Here is a 16922-nt window from a genome sequence, read left to right on the forward strand (position 1 = left end):
CCGAGGACGTAGGTATAATTTACCGAACCTCGTTAAATCTCTTGTGTTCTTTCTTGTCCTATTTTTCTTTCAATATTTGAGGGTATAATAGTAGTATTTAATTGTGCTATTAAATTACTATAGAAGGGATATTCTGTCTAAGGAAAGACTTGGTATTTAAGAGATCCATGTGATCCACCTCTCTTCCCTGGGAATTAAACTTTGTGTGATTTTTTAGTACAATAATTTACACGCTTCCGACCCTATTGGAACAACACACCAGGTGCCGTAGCTAATCGAATAGCTTTAGAAACATGTTTACAAGCTTGTAATGTGAGACGTGACCTTGCCCGCTAGGGTAATGAAATTATCCGCGAGGCTAGTAAATGGAGTCCTAAATTAGCTGCTGCTTGTGAAGTATGAAAGGCATCATATGCTTATTTTTATTGATTTTTGTTAAAATAAAAAGATTAAAATACCGTCGAATACAACTAATTAACTGTAGGCTCAGCAGATTAATTTATAGCTGTAGAAGACATCAGCAACTTTAACTTGAAAACAAATCCATACCAAAATCTGTGCCAGAAAGAGTGTTTGTGTGTATATATATCTCCATACATTTACCTAACTCTGTATTATCCACAACATGTACAAATATCTACATTTACCTCTACTTGTTTAAAAGAATCATGAATTGTTAGTATAAGAAAGCAAAAAAATATAAAAATTACAGGCTCTCAAAAATTTTGTTGTTCTTACAAAGAACCAAAACCTGCAACCAAATTATTTATGGTTTTTACCTTGGAGCCATTGAGACCGAGATATCAGTAGGCAAACCAATGTTGTCAGCCCAATTCTTTGACTCCAAATACAACTTTGATACCTTCCCTACAACTTTCTTCATTTCAGGCCTTCTTTCTGGATCTTCCTCCAAGCATTCCAATGCCACCAACACCATCTTCTCCGCCACTTCCACCGGAAATGAGTCTTTCAACCTCCTATCCACCCACCTCCTCACCCCTCCACTGCCTCCCGCCGCTGCCTCCCTTGCTGTATCTATCACACTCACTCTCTTGTACCCTCCATCCCCTTCATCAAACATAAACTTCAAGGCTTCCTCTCCACTCAACAGCTCCAAAACCACTACCCCAAATGCATAAACATCACATTTTTGTGTCACCAAACCATTGAATTGGAGCTCAGGTGCCATATACCCTCTTGTTCCTTCAATTTTCATAACTTTACTGTCTGTTCTCCCAAGGCTTCTTGATCCTTCTTCTTTGCTCACTTCCCCACATATCTCAGCAGTGCCAAAATGACAAATTTTGGCTGTTAAAGAATCTTCAGCGACTATAATACTTGTGACCTTTATATGGTTATGGGTGAAGCTAGTTTCCAGACCTGAACAATGGTGAATATAATCCAAGCCATGAGCAATATCAATAGCAATTTGCATACGGGAAATCCAAGAAGAAAGTGGTGTGAAACTTGGGTTCTTGGGGTTCCTCAAACAATCGCCTAGGTTAGGCCCTTTAACATATTCATACACGAGATAAACAAAATTCCCAGACAGGGAAGCACCCAAAAGCTTGATCAAACTACTATGGTGACTCCTACAAATGACCGACAACTTGTGAACCAAGTCATCTAACTCAATGGAACGTCTCAATTTTCTTCGAATAATGACAACTTGTTGACCATGAAGGTGACAAAGCCATGAAGATGACGAGGAAGAAGAAGAGAAGCGCTTGGAGAGGAAGTTGGTGGTGGCTGAAGAGATGAGGGAGAAGTCGTATATATGGGGGTTTTCAGGGAGAGAAGCTCTTAAAGATGAGAGGGTGTTGGAGGTTTGGGTTGAAAGAGAGTAGCTTGAAGAGTTGAAGTAAAAATTGCTGGAGGAGGAAGCTAAGTCGTTGGTTGTGGAAGTGGTGGAAGGTGATGGATCAGAAAAAGAGGATGCGGGTTTCAAGGATTTGGGTGTTTGAAAAGATGATGAAAAAGACCGTCTTTTTGAATTTGAAGATGTTGGTTGGATTGCATCTGTGCTTTTTTTTGATCTACACATTAGGAAGATGGAAAACGAAATGACAACTTTTTCCTTAGGGGAAATTTTAGAGGGTTTTAAGGTGTGATTGGTTCTTCAGGGTGGTTAAGGTGGTGGTAATGGCGGAGGAAGTGGTGGTAGTTTGGAGGGGTGAAAAGATGTGATTTTCTAAGGAAGAAAATGGAAACAGAGACTCCTTCTCATGTTTGGCATTTACAAGAATTACTTGCAGTGTTGTCTTTGTCAAATTAGCTTCATGGCTTTCGATGTTTGACTTCCTGATTGATACGTTGGGGTCAGGGTTTTCTTTTTACCTAGACAAATAATTATATTTAATATTAAATTTGTATTATCATAATAAATTATTTTAAAATATATATGTATAAAATAAGGCTTATATAATAATATAATAATATTTATAATATGTTTATTTTTATTTTTATTATATAATATATGTATTTTTATAATACCATTACAAGGTTTAATTGGGAAAAATATTTCGGTCTAAAACTTCATTTCCAATGCCTTAAAAATCTTGATCGGCCAAAGATAAATTTATTTAAATTTAATAATTTTTTGGTACCATTTAAATTTAATAATAAATTTATCAACATAAAATAAATATTTGTTTCAATTAAATCTATTTGAGTTTAAGTGATTAATAAAATAAATACTTAAACCCATGTGTTGATTTATGGGTGTGGTCTGAGTTTGAGTCGCGCTAGTTACATTGTTGTTTAGACTTTGTCTTCCTTTTATAAATCACCAAAAAAGAATAGAACAAATACTTACTAAACTCAAACACCTAGTACAAAATTGATCCAATTTTTAGGCTCATTTTTTAGGCCTAGTTCGACAATTTGGATTAAAATTTTACTCAAAACCGACCCATATTAAATATACTAAACCCGAGCTTGACTTGATCCGATTGCAATTATTTTTTTAGATTATTTTTTATATAAAAATAAATTTTATCAAATACACTAAAAATATTAAAATAAATGTTTCCAACAAATTGAAAATACAAAAAAAAAATTCAGGCATGTGATTCGGCCTGAATCCGAGCCAAAAATATTATGTCTGAGGCCCGACTCGTTTAGAAAACGGGTCTTATCTTTTGTCCAAGTCCATTTTTCAAACCTATATTTTTACTAAAATCCTTCCACTTTTCAAGCAAGCCTTTAGGCCTAAACGAATGACCTGGCCCATAATCAAGTCTAGATACAATCAAATTCAAAGAATAAATTTTAATTTTGTGAGACTTTGAAATTTTTGTTTATTATTTAAAAAATACTAAAACATTTAAGAAATTAAATATTATATATATATATCTTATAATTGAATCGATATAATTTCAAATGAGTAAAACTAAATATTTCAATCAAACATTAAATTTACCGAATTAAACATTTAAGCAATATGTTTAAATTTGCTACTCGTGTTGTTGTTAGAACTTTGTCATCCTCTTGTAAATCACAAAATAATAATAATAATAATAAAACAAATACTTAACAAACTCAAATATCTAGTACAAAATTAAACATATAGGCTTGAAAAATGAGCTTGGAAAAATGGGTTAAGTCACTCGTTCAAGTCCAAAGACTTGTTTGAAAAGTAAGAGGATTTAAGTATATATGCTTAAAAAATGAGTTTGGACATAAAAAAAAGGTTTGGCCCGAATCAATTGTTTTGTTGCCATTTCACTGTTATTTTGCTATCATTTCGCTATTATATTACTACTATTTTTTTGTTATTGTTTGAATATTGTATAACTTTTGTTTTATTGTTAATTTTGCCACTATTTTAGAGACGTTTTGTTAAGTTGTAATTATCTCCATGTTATTTAAGTATAAAGATTTATTTTTAATGTATTTTCAATTTGATGGGAAACATTTATTCTAATGCTTTTAGTGTATTTAATGCATTATATTTTTAAAATTTATTTTTATAAAATAATAATCTAAAAAAATTAATACGGACGGATCGAGTCAAGTTCGAGTTTACCATTTTTAAACTGAGTCAGACTTGAACAGAATTATAAATTCATTTCCTAAGTCGAGTTAAACCTGAATCTAAAATTTGGGGGGGGGATTAAATATTTTTGAGGGACTAGAAAAGATTTTATTTCTATAATAAACACCTAAAAAAATGATAATAAATATAGATTTGGAATAGACCTGTCTATGGGCCGGACGGCCTGCTCGAAATATGTGAGGGTTCGGGTAAAAATATAAGCCCGAAATATGGGCTTGGGCAAAAAAACGAGGCCCGTTTAAAAAATGGGCCGGGCTCGGGCTCAACTTTTTTGGCCCAAGCCCGGTCCGGCCCGGCCCGAATATAATAAATATTTTTATTTTTTTTATTTTAAAAATACTTTAAAAATCTTTTTTTTAAATATTTTTTTGTGTTTATTAAAAATCGAGCCGGGCCGGGCCGGGCCGGGCTCAGGCTTATTATTTTTCCCGGGCCGGGCATGGGCAAAATTTTAAGCCCATATTTCAGGCCGGGCTGGGCCCGAGCCTAAGAGACGGGCCAAATTTTTTTGGGCCCGGCCCGGCCATGGACAGGTCTAATTTGAAAGCTCAAAAAGGAAATGGGACTATGACATGAGCCCCTTAGCTGAGAGACCAGTTTATAAAGACAAAACAGAAGATAAAAAAAAACCTTTATTTTAATTTCTTAATTATATTTAATATGTATGTCGATTTTTTTAAACTAAATAACCAAAAAAAAAAGATTTTTTAAATTTTATGGAAATGGATTAGTTTTGGTATGAAAAAAATTTATAAATTTCCTTTAAACTAAAAGTGTTTTTTTTCAATAATTTTATTAAAGAAAACTTTCTTTTTATATAAATTAATAATTTTTTAAGGCAATAAATGAAACCCCGCCGCCAAAAGCAATAATAATGTTTGACAAATTCATGTGGATTATGACTGAGGTGAGAAAGATTAAGACAACAACTATTTATAATTAAAATATGGTTTTCTATATTGAGATTGAAGATTTTTTGATCATGTGCCATGGGAGCTGACGGCTGCTTCTTTACTTTTGTAGCAAATAAATAAATAAAGAGCATTAGAGTTGCAGTTTGTAGGAAGTTCCAGCTCATGTTTTCATTTAAGTTTGTCGGCTTCTATGAGTATTCGACTTGATCAAGTCATCCTTTTAAAATTCATCTCAATCCATTTCAAAGTAAATAAATATTTAAAAATTTGGTCAATCAATTTTATATTTTTTATAAAATCTATTCATGGTTGAATCAGTTCGATCCAATGCAAACAATATTGATTATTAGTTAAATTTAATTCCATCAGGTCTGCTTACCATTAAGGGAGATCTTGTTAACTATACATAGATATATTGAGATGAAAAACTCAAAAAGAAAAAAGAAGGGACATATCAGCCAGTAACATAACAAAATTGGCTCGATTGAAATTACTTGGACATGCTAAATGTCTACAGTCATGGGCGATCGGTAATCTTCAGTAAGGAATCTTACTTTTTCCTTCATCACCTTCTTTAAAACCATGGCTGGTTGAGCAGCTGCGCAGGTGGTGGTGCAGCTAGCTTATCTCCTCCTCCTTTTCCTCCAGGTTAATATCTGATTTCACCCATTAACACCTCTATTCACTAGGTTATGAAATTTGGATTATTAAAAATAGGACAGGAACATAGCTTTGGAGAAATGGTCACAATAAGACACAACACTAAAATCACATAAACAAGAGAAAAATATGCAAACAAGTTCAAATTTACATAAAATGAATTATTAAAACAAAAAAAGAGGTTAAAATTACAGGAAATAGATCAAAGTTTTGAATGTGATAGTTTAGTAATGCATAACATGTATAATGATCCAACTTTCAACTCAATGAACTTAATGTTAAAATTGAAGTGATATGAACAAATATGCAGCCCTGTTTGCCCCTCTTAATGGTGCGACTCTTGGTTTCCCCCTCCTTGGTGGGTGGAATCTTGTCCCTCTCCTTTATCCAATTGTTGGCCGTTGATGGCTCTGATTTTGGGGTGTTGCATTCATTGTAGTATTCTGGTCTTTTTAGGCCTTTCTCTTGTATGGGGCTTGGGCCCATCACTTTTGATTAAATTTCTTTTAAGCTTACTTTTCCATACGTACACCGTAGACGCCTGTGAGCAGTGAGGCTGGCAACCACATAACCAGCGGTGTCTGCAGTAGCGATTCCATCCGAGGTCTCTCACCTTTGCAATCCTGCTGTTTCTTCTGCATCTCCCAACAACAATGAGTTGGTAACATGGTAAGAACCTCATAAATCTCCCCCAACAATCCTAAACCCATGTTTTTTCACAACTCCTACTTTACAACCCACTTTGGAAATCTATTTTTTTGTTCCAAAATTTCAATCTTTTCCCTCTTCGATCACCAGAAATCTCCTTTTAGATATACCCAAATTAGCAACTATGTGAATGTGTACATGAAATGGAAGAAAGATCCATTCTTTGACTCCATACTACACATCCATAAATCTGCTGAGCTTAAACCGATTATTCAACTCAAAAACTTCATTGTGAATTATCCCAATGGTTGTATCCCAATTTCTGCTGTTTCAAAAAGAGGCTTGGAATTTGATATTTCCATTAGGGTTGCTAGGTTCCTAAGGCAATACCCTTCAGTTTTTGAGGAGTTTAGAGGTGAACACAATTTGCCTTGGTTTAGGTTGACCTCTGAAGCTGCTGAGATTGATAGAGAGGAGAAAAGGGTATTGGAGGAATGCAAGGAGGATTTGAAAGATAGGTTGAGAAGGTTTGTTTTGATGAGTAAAGATAAAGTTTTGCCTTTGAAGATTATTAAAGGAATGGCTTGGTATTTGGGGTTGCCTGAAAGGTTTTTGGATGAATCAAAAGGGGATCTTCTTGATGAGTCTTTTAGGTTTGTGGATATGGAAGATGGGTTGAAAGGATTGACTGTTGAGAGTAATGGAGAAAAATTATTGTCTACAATGCAAAGAAATGCAATGAAAAATGGGGTTTATTTTGGTGGTACGTTGGAAGGAATTGAGTTTCCACTTTTTCCATCAAAGGGTTTAAGGCTAAGGAGGAAGATTGAAAGTTGGCTAAATGAATTTCAAAAACTTCCGTATGTTTCACCTTATGAGGATTTTTGGCATTTGGATCCGGATAGTGATTTTGCCGAGAAGAGAGTTGTGGGGATGCTTCATGAGTTGTTGAGTTTATTTGTTGAGCACTCAGCTGAAAGGAAGAAGCTTTTGTGTCTTAAGAAATATTTTGGATTACCTCAGAAAGTCCATAAAGCATTCGAAAGGCATCCTCATATGTTTTATTTATCTTTTAAGAACAAAACTTGTACTGCAATTCTTAAGGAGGCATATTGTGGTAACTCTAGCATAGAAAAACATCCTATGCTGGTTGTGAGGAAGAAATACATAAGGTTGGTAAAGGAATCCGATCGGATTTTGAAGAATAGAAGGATAAACAATCGGTTTATTAAGCATGAAAAGTTGGAGAAGGGTTCAGATATAGATGCAGATTCTGATGACAGAACAAATATTCAAGCAGAAGAAGTATCAAAGAGCTTTTGTTGAAGCTTAATGCTTATGCACTAGTTTGTCAGTGGGCAGGGGGGATCTGTTTTAGACATTGTCACTAACTAGAGCAGTCAAGAATGGCTTGTGTTAGATCTGTTGCCACATTCGAGCATTCTTTTCATCGTGGAGGTACTTTTTGAAACTTATAAATGGTTTAAAATATTTCAGTCAATTCCAGAATCTTTAATTTCCAAAGGAAATGTGCAATGCAACTTATCTTTGTTCAATAGAAGCAGTAGTTAGTGTACATAATTCTTGAGAGATTATAGCTGACAATACACCATTCTGATTAAACAAGGGAGACAACACCATTTCCGTCTTTTCCATTGGATCCAACGTGTAAGATTTTTGTATTTACTTGTTTGCAAGTAAAATATGAGTACACAATGATTGTTAAGACTCTCTATCATTAACTTGTGTAATTGTCCTGGTCACCTTTTTCACTCGAACACAACTTTGTGCTGAAATTATGTATCGAATGATGGGCAATTTCAGAGGGTTAAAGTTGCTCACACATTGCTACCAAAGTTTGAATTTGAAAACCCTGTTGCACCGGCATGTCTGTCTTCAAAAGTCAATGAGGTACTAAGCAATAGTCTTTGGTTTCAATTTATTGTATTTGTGAATCAAATTGTGTGTTATCAATTTGTCAATGTTGCTTCCTAGAAACTAAACTTGAATCTGCAATGTTATATGCAGAAGCAGTTTAATAAGCTTGAAAGGTGCATACAGAAGGCAATATACAAACTTATAGGTAAGTTGGATTGGTGTTTCAAGCTATTTCTATTATATAAGCTGATAATATATATGCCTGTATGGTGGGTTGGACTCTAAAACTTTTTTTCTGGCAATATCGTGTACTGGTGATGAGGGTTGATCATATAAGCTTTTTTTTTTTTTCTGGCAATATCGTGTAAGTTGGATTGGTGTTTCAAGCTATTTCTATTGTATAAGCTGATAATATATATGCCTGTATGGTGGGTTCGACTCTAAACTTTTTTTCTGGCAATATCGTGTCCTGGTGATGAGGGTTGAACTGGGCCAACTGGCTATAACATTGAACTGCTACATAAAATCTGAATCTACCTTGACCTTGATGGAAGCTTAGATCAAACTCTGCATAGTTAAATTAAAAATTTTAGATGCTTTAGAGTAGCTTGTATGTGATTCACCCTAAAATAGTAGCTAGCTTCTAGGTTCTTATATAAAATCTTATGTACTTTGTTGCCCATGTCCAACGTGTATGGAGATACATGCAAAAACTTAAAACCAATTTTTACCAGTTTAATCAGTTGTTCACTGGTTTGCAACTGGTTCGATGGTATACACTGGACCCGTCTCCCATTCCCGATTGAACTGGTCTGACCGGTTGGTCTGGTGTTCTTGACTGTGTTCTGATTCATCGGGTCTTTCATTTTTTTCTACAATGGAACTAATGAACATACGTGAAGTCAAATTAAAACAAATCATTCAAGTCAATTTTTGATTTTTTTTTATGTTGGTTTTATGGTCCATATTCGGAGTTCATGACTATCTCTTCTAACAATGTTGTCTTTAAAGCTCAAGCTCTATTTTTTTTGGGGTTTTGCCATTGCATCCAACACTCGGTGGTTGAGTAGACGACACTTATCATTTTTCAGTTTTAATGTAAAAAACACACTTGATTCCTATAGTTTTAAAAATATTCACTTGCTCTTTGAATTAAATTTTATATAGAAAGACAATCATATTATTATTTGTTGTTACTATTTTATAATTAATAAAATTTTATATTTTTAATTAAAATTATTGAATATAAAATTAAAGATAAAAAAATTTAGGGATTGTAATACTTTCCCTTCTATTATTTGTTTATCATCGGCGGTGGAAAGATAAGATTTGGATGCCTAAAATATCTAAGCATACGTCAGAGAATGTAGTTTTTTCAACATTCCAATTCATGCTTAATTCCTTCCTTTAAGAATGTCAATTTCTCGACAAAGTAATCAGACAGTTGAAACAATTAAAAATAGTCATTTTTGTTTGTCTTAGATTATATTTTAGTCACTTATATTTGAAATGTTACGTTTTAATCACTTATGTTATCGTTTTGTTACAAAGTGGTCACTTTACTGTTAAACTCCATTATCTCCCTAATGGCAGTCCTACATGGCAATCCAAATGGGTTTTAAGTGTCAATTTGGATGTTTAGTTGCTGAGATAAAAATAGATTTTTAATTAAATAAATTTAATTTGGACTGTCATGTAGGACATCCAAGTAAACATTTAAAACTTATTTGGACTACCACGTAGGACCGCCGTTAGGAAGGTAACGGAGCTTAACAATAGAATGATCACTTCGTAACAAAACGATAATGTAAGTGACTAAAACGTAACATTTCAAACATAAGTGACCAAAATGTAATATGAGACAAACAAAAGTGACTATTTTTATAGTTTACCCTTAAAAATATCAATTTTTAAATAAAATATTTTCATGAAATAATCTAATCCCTTAACCACGTGTTGCATTAAACTAACTCATAATTAACATGAATGGAAAACCCAATAAAAGTATATAAATATAAAAGGTATGAGTTGTTTTTTTATTCGATGATATATATATTAATTAAATTATTTTTAATTTTAATTTTAATTTTTGATATTTAATATTAGAATAAATGTTATTTCATGTGAGTTTAAATATTTATAAATAATAATAATAACTAGATAAAAATAAAATGGTACATCAAATATTAAAAACTTAATTTCATTTTGGTTCCAAAATTAAATTAATTTTTTAAAAAAAAAACTCATATTTTATTACATATTTTGAGTGATTTATTTTCATTTTGGTGGAGAATATTTATAATTTGTTGACAAATTAGGCATTTGTCAAAAACATTAGGCAAACAGGTGCTAATGTTAGGTGTATTTAGCTTTCAAGGCTGTACTTTTTTGAAGTTTTCAAACTGAGCCGCATCAGTAATAGTATTTCTTAAGATAATTAAAATTTGATTTGTTATAATATCACTATAAAATAGTAAGTTAAAGATCAAATCATTCTCTTCTGCTATTCTTGGCTCGCTGCTGTAATTTTTAGATCAGGTAAGGTTTTGCTTCTTTTTTTTTTTTTGGGTAACTTTTAAAGATTCTATTTCTCTTATCCATGAAAGATAATTGGATTTTTCTGTTTTTGTTTTTTGTTCAATTCATTTTTCTCTATATCTGAAAAATTTTCCTTACTGGAAATAAATTCTATGGAATTCTATTGTAAGGAATCAAATCGATGAGATGGATATCAGTAAATAAAGTGGAATTGGTTTCTCATGTTACTTCTAAAACATTACCACAAGATAAAGATGGGAGGATGTATGTATATATAACACCAGATTGTGTAAAATAAAAGGAACCTGAATTCCAATCCCCTATTTACAATAAAAATCTTGAATTAGATGTCAATGAGGTAGTATTGTTGGAATGAAGACATAAAATCTTCACTAAAAATTCACTCAAAATTGTTGATAAGGCATTTCATCGCTTAAATATTGAAGCTAAATTTCAGTGTATACCATGGTAGTCGGTAACGTTCCATCAAAATTTCATTTTGTTTTTTCTCGTTTTGGCCGATACCGACTTATACACTGTATGCATCAATTTTCATTGATGGAATTGCTAAAGATAAGAAGCTTTTTACTGGATATGATCATTATAACTTGATCATGACAATCATATCTTGAATGTTATAGAATTTTTGCAATATTTTTGTTTATAAATATTATATTTGGAATATCGTAAACCTTTTCTAAGAATTTGTAGTTTGGAATTAGAGTTTTTGTGCTTCTATCCTACATTCAAAATTTTATGTTAGTTTCTTTTAGCATTTTGTCTATATATTTGCCTAATCTGAGATGGGGGATATTCATGTGCTAATTATGATTCATTTACTTTTTTTTTGTTCTTTTTCTTAGAATTTCTTTCGGGGAGTAACAAGTTAAGGAAGAAACGTGGACGACATTCTTTTATAATTTTACCAATGATTACATGTGATATAGATCCTGATGTTGCTCAATGGGGTCTCCAAGATATACAAGTTTGTGTATATAGCCATTCTGGTGCCAGTTGTAGTGTTACTCAGTATGAAAAATTCAATAGTCAAACTGTGCATATTAGAGAGGGTTGTTATGAACCTGAATGTGTAAATGTAGAGAATGATGCTGTTATTGCACATGCCCTGCAAGAGGAACTCTCACGAGTCGCTGCCGCAGAGGCATCTGGATTTACTAATCCTAGTCGAGACTCTATTCTTTCCCAAGATTGGTTTGGCCTTCAAGGAAGACAACATAGTTCCGGTAGTGTGAACTTCTGAAGTTGCCATATTGACTAATTGATTATAGGGACTTTATTTAATGCAATAGTGTTGCGTACTGTGTATAGATTGTGAAGATGAAGTTAATCATGGGACAAGGGATTCAGATGATTTTAGAAGTGAACTAGGTGGTAATTATGGCATGGGAGACAACCTTTATCATGGTGAAGACATGTTGCGTATAGATACAATCGACGAGTCATCTGTTCTTGATGGTGAAGTAGAGAAGAGGTTGAATGACATGGTTCCTATTCCTGTAAGTACTACGTACAAGTCTGGAAAGTTGCTTTGTTTATTAGATTTCAAAGGTTTTTTTTTTTTTTTAATTTTAACTGAAGTTCCTCTGCAGTGTGGTGGAAGCATCATTTCATCACATTTCTTTTTCTTTCATTGTTAGTTGATTTTATTTTATTATAAATTTGATGAAGTCCTTGTGTTTTCGATCTCTTTCCTGAGGAATGAAATTTGAAGAATAACTCATGGTAATTAAAAGATATCCTGCATCAGTTGCAATCTTAGACAAGCTCTTCTTTCAATAAAAGAATGCCTGTTCTGACTTCATTCCTTATGTTTTGTGGAAGTATATCCAATTTTTAAGATCAGTAATGAAGGCTACAAGATTACCATTTTTTTTTCCTCCAATGTACTGAAAAATAAGAGCCAAATGTAGTTAAGTTTAAGGATAATTATGATTTTTTTTTCCATTTGGTTAGAAAATTTCTAATGAATGTTATGAAACTTGTTCGGTGTACAATGTCTTCAGGAACAGAAGGATTAATGTTCATAACTGTTCAAATGGATTCATTGTTTATATGTTCTTCGTTTAAACTTCAATCATTAGAGCTGAGTAGGGTAGGATTGTTCGAAGTGTCTCAAGGTTCACCATTAAGTTGTTTCTACTGATTTAAAAAGGAAAAATTCTTTCATGCATATGAATTCTTGACCCTTTTCCTATTAGTGAATTTAATTGGAATTGACGTTGCTAATTTTGTGATTGTGTAGCATGTACCTAAAATTAATGGAGATATACCATCGGTTGATGAAGAGATATCAGACCATCAAAGGCTGCTTGATAGGTTTGGCTTGACATTATCTTTTATCTTGGTCTGTTTCATCTGTTTCTCTTTTGATTTTGAGGCAAAATACTATTTTTGGGTTGCTTTGCTTTCATATCTTAATTTTCTTATTATGAGAATTAACATTCCAGAATATGATGCAATCCCAGGATCAGTAATTCGAAGAAAACCCTTGACCATTGATAGAAGCACATTTGCATATCAAGCAACTAGGGTAGTACTGCTGGTTTCATGCTTGTTACGTGGTCTATCGAAGACTAAATATCACTCATTTAGAACCTTATGCATCACTAGATACTACTTGGTTAAAATATGATCTCTCTTGTTTTATCTGCCCATTGCTTTCTCTTTGAATGTTATAGTCTCTCCCCCCCCCCCCCTTTTATTTTTCTGGTATTCCCGATCAAGAGCCCTAAAATTCCTAAAAGAAGCTTTTTTCTTTAATGATAGCAATACCTTAGAAGGATGATACCTCAAATTTATGCAGTGCTACAAGTAAATCACAGTGCAAATTCTAAATTAACAGCTCTAGGTAAAATAAGAATCAAGTTTAGTTCCTCACTCTGTTTTGCATTATGTTTTAAGAAAAGTAACTAACAAAGTCCCTTAATAGAAATCTCACCAATCTAGTTACCTGAGTTCATTTAGCTCCAAACTGTACTCACTAGAATGAGATCCACTTGCTCTAAGTTTCATTCTTGCAGTAGTGGGAAATCAAGGAATGAAAAATGAAAAGAATGTTATCTTTTAAATATATTTTGATGTGGATAGAGGATAATTGGTGCCATTTAATTGGCACATTTGACATTTTCCCATCTCTATGATGTGGTTGCTAATGTTTGGATCCATATTAGTAGATAGTTCTCCTTTTCGGAGGGGTCCTTAATTCCTTTTTTTCAATGTAGTAAGGTGTATTTGAGCATGCATATTTTGTTTACAATGAAAACTTGTTGAATTAAAGCTCTCATATAACACAACACAGATATCTTGCCACTAGGCCAAGTGGTTGTTGACAGTTCTATAAGATAGTTCAATTCTTGTGTTGGGATCCATTTTGGTAAAATGTTTGTTCCTTTGCCATGCAATTCCCTTTCTCTACAAACTTCCTTTTCCATTTGTTTTTCTTCTCCATTTTCTTAAAAAGATGCTTTAGAGTTCAGTTGGTTTAGTCATGAATGCAATTTATGATTTTATCACATATATTCAATTTTAAATTTATGATTTTATCTTTCAGGTTGCTGTTGTATGGTCTGGTTGAGAATAAGGTTCATGGTGATGGTAACTGTCAGGTTGTTTTTACTTGATTCACTATAAACTATATATTAAATTGCATATTAACATGCATGGGTGTTAAATAGGTTGTTATGCTTCAGTATTGACTTATTAACTGACTTTATAACCCTAGAGCGTCTCTTTCTAATTTTGATTAGCCCTTCTTGTCAATACCTTTCATGTTTCCCTTATTTTATATGTCCCAGTTTCGCTCTTTGTCAGACCAACTTTACCGTTCTCAAGACCACCACAGGTTTGTGAGGCAGCAAGTTGTTTCCCAGGTTGGTTGTCTTTTTTCCCTCCCCTTCTGTAAGTTCAATTTTATCTTGTCAAATTAAGTCCTTTCACAGCATAGTTAATAGTTTAATCTGTTAGTCTTGTGCTTCTGTTTTCTGATGATGTGTTGATTTCATTAGCTTAAATCAAATCCGGAGATGTATGAGGGTTATGTTCCAATGGCTTATGGTGACTACTTGAAGAAAATGAACAAGTAATAATATTTATTTCTTTACTATTTTATCACTAAAAACTTTCTAAGAACACGTTCATCCTTAATATACTTATTTACATTGATGATACAGGACCAGTGAATGGGGGGATCATCTTACATTGCAAGCAGCTGCTGATTGGGTATGGTCAACTACCAAACCTTTTTACTTCTAACATGAGTTAGCATAGTTCTTTTCCAGCTGACTGTTGAGTTGCTAGAATTTGAATGTAGACCATAAATTTGTACTACCATAAGGCTTAAAACTCCTGTTATATATGAAACTGATTTTATTACTTTTTTTTCTTTTGAAACTTCGCCATTAAGTTCTTTATTCATGCTTATCTTCTAAAAGAAGTATAACATAAAGCTATACCTATTTTGTCAAACTTTGTTACTACAATGAGTTGGTGGTTTTTCTAAGTTTGCAAATTTATGTGAAGCAATATCTTGTAAAGCTTGCCTAAAGAAATGACAATGGCTGCAAACTTGTGGGTTGAAGTAACGCAGCAAAATAAATCGTGTAATATGGGTTCCTATTCATTGAAATTTTAAACCTTTAATCATATTGGGTAAGTCTCATAGCATAATAATTTAGGACTTCTGTTTGTATTTCCTTTAGCATTTACTTATTGTAAAGAGAATTAGTTTGTCGAATCATGCATGGTATGCTTGAGAAGTTGCTATGAAGAGATGTGTGATTGTCGCAAATTTATATGGTTTCCAGCACTCAAAAATTAAGATACTTCATTTCATTTCCAATACTAGTGTTTTCGCTTTTTCTGACATGGACCACTTGAGAAATGTAAATTTGCTGTTGACTGCAGTATGGGGTGAAGATATTTGTACTAACTTCATTCAAGGATACATGTTACATTGAGATCCTTCCACATTATCAAAAGTCTGAAAGAAGTAAGATATCTTAATGTTTTTAATCCTTTTTTTGTTCCTTTTTGATTTAATATTGGAGATGTAGCATTAATTTTTCATGACAGATATGATTCGTGTGTCTGAGATGTTCCAATATATAATTAGATTTTAGATTTCAAGGTCAATCGGAAGTTACAATGCTTGTTGTGTATACACTTTATGGTATAAAACAGAAAATGAAAAATTTAGATATGTAAAAGAAGGATGTGTGCGCATTGCTGGTTGTGAAACAGTTTAGGTTGTTGAATTATTGACGAGTGGATATACTTGTGCTGAGATTTTATTTTGTCATATCATGGTCCAAATTGATTATCAATTTGCTATGTTTGTGTCTTTAGTTATTTAAGCATGGTAGTTAAAGCCAAGAACTGCTTGGAATTGGGATTAAGTTGGTGCTATACTTTGTCTAATAGGCTTGTTCTGGATGCCAGTGTTTTTATGTACTTGATGCTTACTTCCATGTTGCTTGTTTATGATTTGTGATTTGTGCAGTTATTTTCTTGAGTTTCTGGGCTGAGGTGCACTACAATTCCATATATCCAGAAGGAGGTAAAAACAGCAACACTCGTTTCTTCTTTTCCCAATGCTTTTTATGTTGCCAGATAGATGGACTGGAATGTGACAAGAACATGATAATGATTAGATTAAAGAAACTGTTGTTGTGTTTTGTCCAGAACTGCCTAAGAAAAAGAAGAAATGGTGGATGGTTTGAAGAAGTTTAGCACTTCATTAACTTTCCAAGGAGCTCAAAGAAAACATCAAGCATCTGCTGCTCTGTCTTTCTTGGGTTGCTTTTTCCAAGTTCCATTTTTGGGTCTATAGAGATAGAATACCATCTTTGATTGTAAATAAGTGTATGTAATGATATTTTCTATTCATTTTTATTTTACTTATAAAACTATTTCTAATTTACTAAATAAATAAACTATTCATTGTTACTTCCATTTGCTAATTTTGTTTGTGAAGCCTAAAACCAACGGAATGCAAAAAAAAAATTCTTCGATTAATGAACATGTTTGTTTTTCTTAGATTTCTTTTTCTTTTCTGCAGAGTCTTTTCTAGTTGCTCTTTTTTAAGTTGCTAAAATTTTTACCGGATAATGCTTAGCACTGGCAATACCATACATTATACCACTACATGACACGAATAAACAGAGAGAGTAACTAAAACCAGAATGGCTGAGTTGGGTTGAGTTGATGCA

At 32.9% G+C, this 16922-nt stretch overlaps 3 protein-coding genes across 5 annotated transcripts; 2 read left to right on the plus strand and 1 right to left on the minus strand.

Annotated features, from left to right (window-relative positions):
- Positions 1-609: 609 nt before the first annotated feature.
- Positions 610-2334, minus strand: LOC121216208 (lysM domain receptor-like kinase 3). The gene has a single exon (XM_041091572.1). It carries the CDS (start codon positions 2042-2044, stop codon positions 776-778), a length of 1269 nt encoding a protein of 422 aa, XP_040947506.1. The 5' UTR covers positions 2045-2334; the 3' UTR covers positions 610-775.
- A 3079-nt stretch (positions 2335-5413) lies between these two features.
- On the plus strand, positions 5414-8602 carry LOC107943641 (protein WHAT'S THIS FACTOR 9, mitochondrial). 3 transcript variants are annotated; one of them, XM_016877418.2, is made up of 3 exons: positions 5414-5619; positions 6169-8190; positions 8308-8602. In XM_016877418.2, exon 2 carries the CDS (start codon positions 6340-6342, stop codon positions 7603-7605), a length of 1266 nt encoding a protein of 421 aa, XP_016732907.1. In that variant the 5' UTR covers positions 5414-5619; positions 6169-6339; the 3' UTR covers positions 7606-8190; positions 8308-8602. The 3 variants fall into 3 exon arrangements, with proteins under 3 accessions (XP_016732907.1, XP_016732909.1, XP_016732911.1); XM_016877420.2 differs by lacking the exon at positions 5414-5619 and having other exon boundaries at positions 5850-7947; positions 8104-8190; XM_016877422.2 differs by lacking the exon at positions 5414-5619 and having other exon boundaries at positions 5850-7737; positions 8104-8190.
- On the plus strand, positions 7597-16659 carry LOC107943639 (OVARIAN TUMOR DOMAIN-containing deubiquitinating enzyme 9). The gene is made up of 14 exons (XM_041091576.1): positions 7597-7737; positions 7907-7947; positions 8104-8190; positions 8308-8362; positions 11559-11939; positions 12025-12212; positions 12959-13032; positions 14267-14321; positions 14511-14585; positions 14721-14794; positions 14886-14934; positions 15619-15703; positions 16214-16270; positions 16396-16659. The coding sequence occupies exons 1-14, from the start codon at positions 7686-7688 to the stop codon at positions 16431-16433; spliced, it is 1311 nt and encodes a 436-aa protein (XP_040947510.1). The 5' UTR covers positions 7597-7685; the 3' UTR covers positions 16434-16659.
- The last annotated feature ends 263 nt before the right edge of the window (positions 16660-16922 follow it).

Source organism: Gossypium hirsutum, chromosome D04 (assembly GCF_007990345.1).
Source record: "Gossypium hirsutum isolate 1008001.06 chromosome D04, Gossypium_hirsutum_v2.1, whole genome shotgun sequence".
Classification (NCBI taxonomy): Eukaryota; Viridiplantae; Streptophyta; class Magnoliopsida; order Malvales; family Malvaceae; genus Gossypium; species Gossypium hirsutum.